Source organism: Sinocyclocheilus rhinocerous, unplaced genomic scaffold, assembly GCF_001515625.1.
Source record: "Sinocyclocheilus rhinocerous isolate Xijiao unplaced genomic scaffold, SAMN03320098_v1.1 scaffold200, whole genome shotgun sequence".
In the NCBI taxonomy this organism is placed as follows: Eukaryota; Metazoa; Chordata; class Actinopteri; order Cypriniformes; family Cyprinidae; genus Sinocyclocheilus; species Sinocyclocheilus rhinocerous.
Genome location: NW_015641014.1, coordinates 2,489,525 through 2,498,222, shown reverse-complemented (window position 1 = coordinate 2,498,222; position 8,698 = coordinate 2,489,525). Strand labels below are relative to the sequence as shown.

General features: G+C 38.2%; 1 protein-coding gene across 2 annotated transcripts in view; it reads right to left on the bottom strand.

Moving 5' to 3' along the window:
- Nucleotides 1–482: 482 nt before the first annotated feature.
- Nucleotides 483–8,698, bottom strand: part of arid3b (AT-rich interactive domain 3B) — a 29,841-nt gene continuing 21,625 nt past the window's right edge. For both annotated transcript variants that reach the window (XM_016569820.1, XM_016569821.1), the window contains exons 5-9: nucleotides 7,711–7,894; nucleotides 7,383–7,633; nucleotides 4,762–5,046; nucleotides 4,592–4,681; nucleotides 483–2,458 (exon numbers count right to left, since the gene is read on the bottom strand). In XM_016569820.1, coding sequence (XP_016425306.1) covers nucleotides 2,298–2,458; nucleotides 4,592–4,681; nucleotides 4,762–5,046; nucleotides 7,383–7,633; nucleotides 7,711–7,894 — 971 coding nt within the window. In that variant the 3' untranslated portion in view covers nucleotides 483–2,297. The remainder of the gene's footprint in view (nucleotides 2,459–4,591; nucleotides 4,682–4,761; nucleotides 5,047–7,382; nucleotides 7,634–7,710; nucleotides 7,895–8,698) is intronic.

The following is an 8,698-nucleotide window of genomic DNA, read 5'->3' as shown; positions in this document are numbered from 1 at the left end:
TTTAGATTAAATCACCATTGGTAGCGCGATTTATTGTAATGCTTTTTTCCTCAGTTGGTCAGAACAAACGTGCCAGACTTGTTACTTACTTGTTCAGATGGCAATATACGGTGAAAATTCTTATTTGGGTCATATTCCAAGACGTAGGCTAATCTGTGATTGCGAAGTACAGTAAATATCCACACCAGTGCGGTGACTGACTGCCACACATACTCTTCAGAACATTAGATTCATCCGCGCTGGAGCCCTGCCGACTCACAACCCAAGCAAGCTAGATAATTCCGCACACAGCTGCAATTCCAGGTTTTCAAACAGAGATGGCGACAAAGAGGCAAAACGTACAGACTGCAGCTTTAAATAAACAACAATAAAACAAATTTGACCATGATGAAGGAATACAATCAACTTTACAGTCAAGTCAAAAAAAGTCATATTTCACACACAGATTAAGAAAAACACAAAACGAAAAAAATCTTGCATCAGATCAGACTTTAATTTCATTGTGTAAAGTTGCATGTGTCTATACAGTGAGGTCATCAAAGAGGATAACAAACACATGGTCTTTGGTTTTCAGCTATGCCGTTACCTGAAGAATATAGAAATGAAAACAGAAGAAATTAAAAGTGTCTGTATCCCAGCAGGTCCCAGGGTCAAGCAAATGCAGGATTCTAAACGGCTAAAATGTAAAGCTAATTGCTGACGAGGCTAAATCAGCACGAGTATGTGAACACAACCAGCCAACAAGCCTCGATTGCTACTGGAAGAGTATTGGAAGTACAGGAAGTCAGTTTGACATGCGATAATCAATGCTTCATGGATATGAGATACTGCATCTAACTCTTCAAACAATAATCTCATCTCGCACTTGTATTAACGTTGTTCTGCCTTTCACTGAGGTATCTCGCTAATTCATTACCTGAGAGACTTTTTGCATTAAAAGACAGCAGTACTTCAGTGACGTACTGCAGGCAGTTGAACTACATCCGAGCTAAATCCTGACTGAGGTAGCTATTTCAGTCCCACACTGACCGAGTTCTATCTAGTGTCATTCGTTTCAGGAGCGAGACTGCATCTAGGTTCTGGAGTTAAAATTTTATGAAGAAAAAAATTAAGAAATTCCTGAGAAACTCGCTTTCCAATATGGAAAGATATGTGAGGTCTGAAGTTCAACAATTAAAAATACAAAATAAAAAAAAACATCCAATCTTCCTTTGATTTGAATGTTATCCTGCTTTTCCGTGACCTGGTTTGTTTTAAAGAACTCGTATGCGCAGCAGAGCAGAAGAATAGTACATTAATCGAGGCTCTTATATTTACGAGCCTGTACATGATCGTCCAACGCACTGAAATGATTGACACGTGCGACACAAACCACGCGTGTCCACATAATTTCCTTTCAACCATACATTGTCTTGTGTCTGAGGTAGAGAAAAATCTTTCAACCAAACTGTTGCCTGTAAATATGTCTAAATAAGAACAAAAAAACCAAAACCTCTCAGCTGTGTAAAACGCAGTTTCAAACGCAAAACTCTTTTCAAATCATATTAATATTTCTGTATCTAGAAGCTAAAAAACAACAGAAATAGGAAACAATAAAATCAAGTAAATAATTTTTTAAAAAGGAAAAATATCTGTGACCCCTTTTCTTACCAAACCAACTTTGCAACACTTGATGGGGATTGTAGCGTGTTTTAAACTCCATCAAATTAGACAAAGAGCAACACAGCAGTATCATAATCGGATCTGAGTCTTTTAAATTCACTGCAGATGAGGTAAATTCAGCAAACTTTAAATAAGAGAATTAATAGACAGCAAAAAAAGAGAGAGAGAGAGAAAAAAAAAAGTGTCAACCACAACCTCACAAATGTGACTTTGGCAGAAGTAGATTTGTTCATGCCATGATTGCTTCGCACATCTCTGTGAGTGAATGACTGTGGGTGCGGAAAGGCATGATTACACGATCACCGAAGTGTTTCCACTCACGATAGCACTGAGATTAAGACAGCTGAGGTATTCTGTTGAATCAAACATCTCTAAAAACCTTCTCAGTCCTGAGAAAACATCTGAGAAAAGAGCAGGTGGGGTCCGTGATGAGCTTCAACAGCTGATGAGTTTGTAAAAGTGTATGTGTGTGGTCCTCCCTTCACTGGAAGGAAAACACAGCTGTGGTTTGTGCGGGAGGCAGACTGGGATTTGCTCTGTCGCCTCTAGAGGGCAGAACGGCTCCCGCCGCTCGGAGGAAAGACTGTAGTTTGGGTTGGACTGACCAGTTGTTTGGTTCAGGGAGCTGGTGACCGTTAGGGTGACCCTCCTGTGGCCAGCTCCACAGAGTCAGGGCCCTTTGAGGAGGAAGAGGAAGAGGAAGAGGGGATTCTGGGACTGAGGGTGGAGGTCTGGCCTGGGAACATGGCTGTGACAGCGGTGGGAACAGCTGCAGACCTCTGAGCATATAAGGATCCTGTAAACGGCATTAAAAATGCATTCATAAATTTCTTTCACACTGAAATATTACAGTAAAACTTGCTGAATAAAAGACCATAAATAATGTTATATTTTGTTTGTATTTTTTTTAGAAAGTCAAAAGAATCCTGAAAGCATTTTTATCATGGTTTCCACAAAAATATTAAGCAGTGCAACTTTTTATTCATGTTTTCTACATCAATGCCACATGTTTTCAGCAGCAAATCAGCATATTAGACTGATTTCTGAAGGATCATGTGACATTGAAGACTGGAGTAATGATGCTGAAAATTTAGTTTGTCATCACAAGAATAAATTACATAAAAAAATATATTAACATGGAAAACAGTATTTTAAAAGTAATATCCCACAATATTAAATTTTTTTTACAATTGAAGCCCAATATTTCTTTCAAAAACATTATAAAACAAAAAAAAAAAACCTCACTGACCCAAACTTTTGAACTTTTGGGGAAAAAAAGACTCTCATTGCAATCTATCATAGAGCAAACAATATTCATAGTGTCACAGTTAAATAGCTAGATTAGAAAACTAGAGCAGAAATGAAAGGCTATTTAAAAATAAAAAAAATAAAAAAGGACAGCCTTTCGATTAAATCCCAGAATGTAAGATTTTAAATTTTACTGTACTGCTTCAAATATATAGTGTATAATGAACTACATAAAACAGTTTTATTAGTATTTGTATTTATTAGTATTACAAATGTAATACTTTTATGATCTAGAATAATTACAGGCTTTTTGGATATGTGTTCTGGGCTGTTCTCAAATACTCTGGATCATCAAAATGAACACAGGGCAAATATAAAAAAAAAAAAAAAACGAACAAATGAATTATATAAATTAGGGCTGTCAGTCGATTGAAAGTTTCAATCTAATTAATTACATGATGTGTTGATTAATTAATCGCTAATTAAATTTGGCTATGAAATTACCCACTTTAAAGCCATTATTGTGTTAAATGAGAAAGTATCAAGTAGACATTACAAATAGTAGCTTTAGAAATAAATATTTTATTTGATTCAACATAAAATGTATTACACAAACGTTTAGGCTACAATGGCCTAACATAAACTATGGAACATAAAAGAAGATCATTTGAGAAACATCTCAGTATTTTTTTGTTCGTACAATGAAAGTCCAAAACAGCTTAGTTACCAACAGTCTTTTTCATTTTTTTATGAAATGTTTTAAAATAGAAACTAAAACTGCCAGCAGGTGGCGGTAAATGTGTTTATACAGTAGGTCATTCATTGTTCAAACTGCTGATTCATTCAGGAATGAAGTAAACTGCTCAGTTTCTGATTAGGCTAATCATTGAATTCGTTCGAAATTCGGATTCATTCCGAAACTAAACACCGTTGTGTTGCTCACAGACGTAACAATTCTGCGGCGGATTTAAAGGTAATATTTTCTCTGCAAAATTGAGCAAAACCGACAATATTGTTTTTTTTTTTTTAAAACACAATATTAACTAATTTACTGAACTGTTGTATAAAATCACATTTAAACTCGTGATATTCGTGACAAAACAGAACTCGTGTGATATTGCTCTAGCTGCTCATGGTATCGCTTATCATATGATATAAATGAGAGATAAAAACTCATACAGGGGCATTTTTTTGCCCCATATGTTGAATTTTAGGACATAACTGCATTTATGGAGTTGTTGCCCTGCATCATATTTGTCTACAGTCAACTGTATGAAATGCAAGATGATGTACAGATCTGGGGGCGGGGCCAGTGTGTTAACTGCGTTAAAATATTTTAATCGCGTTATTTTTTCATAACTAATTAATTAACGCGTTAAATTGACAGACCTAATATAAATAAATGAAATTTAATTAAGTTTACCAGTGTTTAAATATTTAATTTGTAAATGGAGTATGCTTGCATACAATTTAAACAACATTAGGATTTACTTTTTTCTAGGAATAAAAAGGATTTGTTTTATAAGCCTGACAGGTTTTAGGAGCAGATGCAGAGGCAGTTTTTCTTTTAAGAATAGAATGGTTTCAAAGAAATGGAAAGGGGGTCTTGGAGTAACCTGAGGTTAAGTACGTTAGACAATATTGGACAATCCCACACGTGCACAAACACAATAATACACACCTGAGTAAATAATCCCGTTGACCTCCACAGACACAGTAATGCTAGCAGATCCATTAGAAGAAATGCTGAGAGACAGGTCCTGTTTTTCCTCTGAAAACAAAATCCAAATGTCACTGACACACGTCTCACTTTCCAAGTCATGTTTTGGATAAAAACGTCACGGTACTCACCGCGGGTGTTGGTGTTGTTGGTCATCCGCAGGTTAGCGGGGTTCACCTGTGATGCCATGGCCAGCAGGTTTTGTTGGAAAGCCTGCTGCAGTAGCCTCTGCTGCTCCTCTGCCAGACGAGCCATCTTCCTCTCGGGCCCCTCCAGCGCGGCGGCCCCCACGCCGGCCTCCAGCCTCTCCCTCAGCTGCTCCAGGGTGGCGGCGCGTGCCAGCTGCTGCTGATGCCCGAGAGCCAGTGCTAAGGGGAGTCGACCTGGCAACATGGAGGCTGGACCGTCCTCTGGGACTGAGGAGAGGAAACAAAACGCTCGAAATTTAGTACTCCATATCTGTTACTATATCACATGACGGTACAATCCCTCACATTCTATTCTGTTGATTCATACGAACTTGAAACATATTGCACTTTCGTATTTAAATGTATTTAAACAGGTTATTTAATGGAGAAAAATAAATTTAGTACTCCATATCTGTTACTATATCACATGACGGTACAATCCCTCACATTCTATTCTGTTGATTCATACGAACTTGAAACATATTGCACTTTCGTATTTAAATAGGTTATTTAATGGAGAAAAAAAAAAGCGTAGGGATGTGATTTATCGGCTCATGTAAAGTAGGCGTTTTCATGCCAGAAATACTTTTATATTGGTACTAGTATTTTTTTAGAAGTATTTTTCTCATAGGAATTTTAAAAGTCTTCATTAAAGAGTTATGAGCCATGAATCAAACCAACCAGCTACAGGGTAAATATCAACATTACAAACTTTGATTTGAAGCAAAACATTTGAAAATTGGACAAAAAGACAAAAGGCACAAGACTGTGTACCTGATGGCTTTAGTGAGGGGAAAAAAACTACAATCTCATGATGACAATCAAATTAAAAATTATGTAGCAATATAAAACTACTGATTCAATGTTGTTGGTAGATAGATTTCTTGTTTTGATTCTTCGATTGGTGGAGATTTCGCTTCAGAATCATGGCTGATGTAGCTAAAATAATAAAGACCGATACCTTCAACTGAAGCATATACCATTGATTAAAGGGTTAGTTCACCCAAAAATTTTCTCTGGTACAAAAAATATTCTTGTAGCTGCATAAAATTACGGTTGAACCACTGATGTCACATGGACTATTTTAATGATGTCCTTACTGCCTTTTGGGGTCTTGAACGTGTCAGTTGCATTGCTGTCTATGCTCTCGGATTTCATCAAAAATATCTTAATTTGTGTTCTGAAGATGAACGAAGGTCTTATGGGTTTGGAATGACATTTTTGGGTGAACTAACCCTTTAACAACCTTGTAGCTGTTATTAGGTCTGTCTTTAAAGGTTAAGTACTCGGCGCCTGGTCGGGAAATGTCACGCCCCTTACCATAGCTGCTTGCTGCGAGCTTCAGTGTAAATATTGCGTCAAAATCAAATCAATTGAGCGCGATTTAAACCCGGATGATTGTAACCACTCTAAGTTCATCTGCCTTGGGAAAGCTAGCGTGTCTCTGACATAGTGATAACACTCGTTGCCTTCTCTAGTGCAGGTCAACCAGGTCTCGTCCCATTCATCGATATTTGTGATATCACAAATCCGTTAAATGCGTTGTAGTGGGGGGAAATTAATCTGATTTTTACTTCTGGAACATGATGGCTGAGGTCTATTGAGCCAGACCTGAATGCTAGTTTGCTAAAATGCTACTTGCTAGTATGCCAAAATGGGTCAGTATACCAAAATTTCACTATTGGCTATTGGTGACAGCAGAAAAGCAAAGTTAACTTGGAGATTAGCAATTTGGTACGTTTTTGGGAACTTTTCATCAGTCAACTGAAAGTTATGAAGCAAGATGTTTTGACATGAACATAGTTCCCTGTATTACACATCCGGAGAAGCGTTTCATTTACTTCAGCCCCTGAGGTTTGTCGCTGTCAGCTGACCCTCACAGGAAAATGCAGTCTCTTAATGGCTTTTACACTCTCAGTTTCCCCCAGTCACACCAGGAAACTTGCTCCATTTCCTATATGCACTTCCTGCCTGGTTTTGGTTTGATTCTACTCCACATCAAAGTTGATTTATGTAAAGTGTGACGATTTAATGATTTAAAATGTAATGAAATTTATTTACAATATCAGCAATACCAATTAAATGTAAATTTCACTGTATGGCTAGAATATTTTTAGTTGTTATGTTTACAAATGCTAGAAGATTTTTTTTAGCAAATATTTAGTAAATACTCAGATGTAAATAAACATATGCATGTTCATAAGATGCAAAATGCACGTAAACATTAGCAAAATTTTTTTGAATACAACTGAGCTGCTAAATCAATAAATGTAAACGTAGTCAGATTCAAGCGTTTACATGCTAATTTTTCCTACTGATCAGATCATTTTAGGCATTTACATAAAGGTTTTTCAGTCCAATTGAGCCATCAATAAATGAACAAAATGTAGCTATAAGAATGTGGCTCTCTGTCTCACCACTAGGGTGTGCAAATACACCAAATTCTTAAGATGACGTGCAATGTTTTCCTTTTGCCTAAACAAATTATTTAGGGAAATTAAGGAAATTAAATGTGGCTTGTATTCTCTCAAGCAAGTGATAATCTCGTTAAAAAGACTGCACACCTGAGGCTTTCTTCAGGGCAGGACTGGGGGTGGCCTGCAGTCCGTTATGTCCCGTGGCAGGCAGGTGCATTTTGGGAGGAGAGAGGAGGTGAGGGGCCGAGGCACCGGGAGAAGGGGAGAAGCGGTACAGGCTGTTGCTGTATCCGGGGCGGCGGCCCTCTCTGCGGTTGCTGTCGATGGCCGCCTGCAGCTCTCGAGGGGAGCTCAGACCCTTCTTCTCACATTCGTATGGGTACAGGTACTTCATATACCTATGACAAGATCAACAACTGTCAGCTTACAATGTGACTGAAGGTAAATGGTCTACTTTTCAGAGATGTGATCTTACTGTGTGCGCAGGGTGAAGGCGGCGCTGGTGATGGAGGTGGGCAGGTTCAGGCCTTTGGTGATCTCCCTCCAGATTTTCTTATTTATCACCTCCACCAGACCTCCCTTCTCGGTCACCAGCTTATAAAGCATGTACAGATCCAACACCTGCTTGGCCATGATGGGGATTCGATTCACAGGAGTACCTGGAAGAGACAGAACGGACAGGAACGGCTGAGTTGAGCTATTTTGTGTGATGGATCGCATCAAACCAGCTGAGGAAACAGAGCTGTAGCATTAAAAGTGCATGTGCATCTGTGCCGCCCACCCCTCCCAGAAAAAACAGGATTGAAGTGATTGAGTTTTTAATCTGTAAGCAATGAGCTGGTGTGGGTAGGCCAGTGCAATGAAGCTCATTTGGAGGGATTGCAGCAACTAAAACTGCGCACACACACACACACACACACACACACACATACACATACACTCTGTTAGCGCAGTTACAAAAGTGTGCACGGAACAGGAGGGGAGGGGCTTTGAGCCCCCATAATGCCATGCTCAAATCCTCCCCCCACATACCACGCTGGGCCTATTCTGGAATAAAACCAATTAATGTATGTGTGTGTGCGCATTGTGAGAAGAGGGGGGTTTAAATAGTCCTGGAGATTTAAGGTCAGGATTATGCCCTAATTTAGCCACTCCATTCTCATTAACATGGATTCACATGCACATAGATGGACACCTGTGCACAAAATAAATATCAACGAGTAACACCAATTCTGTGGCTTAAAAAAAAAATCACATATCTATCCATCTATCTATCGATCTATCTATACACACACACTTAATGGCGATTAATCTCGATTAATCGTTTGACAGCACACGCACATACAATTATCTACAAATCTACTATATAAATAAAGTATAAATATAAATACATAAATGTAAAGAAACATACACATATGCATATATATATATAAATAAATATTATTTTTTTATTATACTTATTA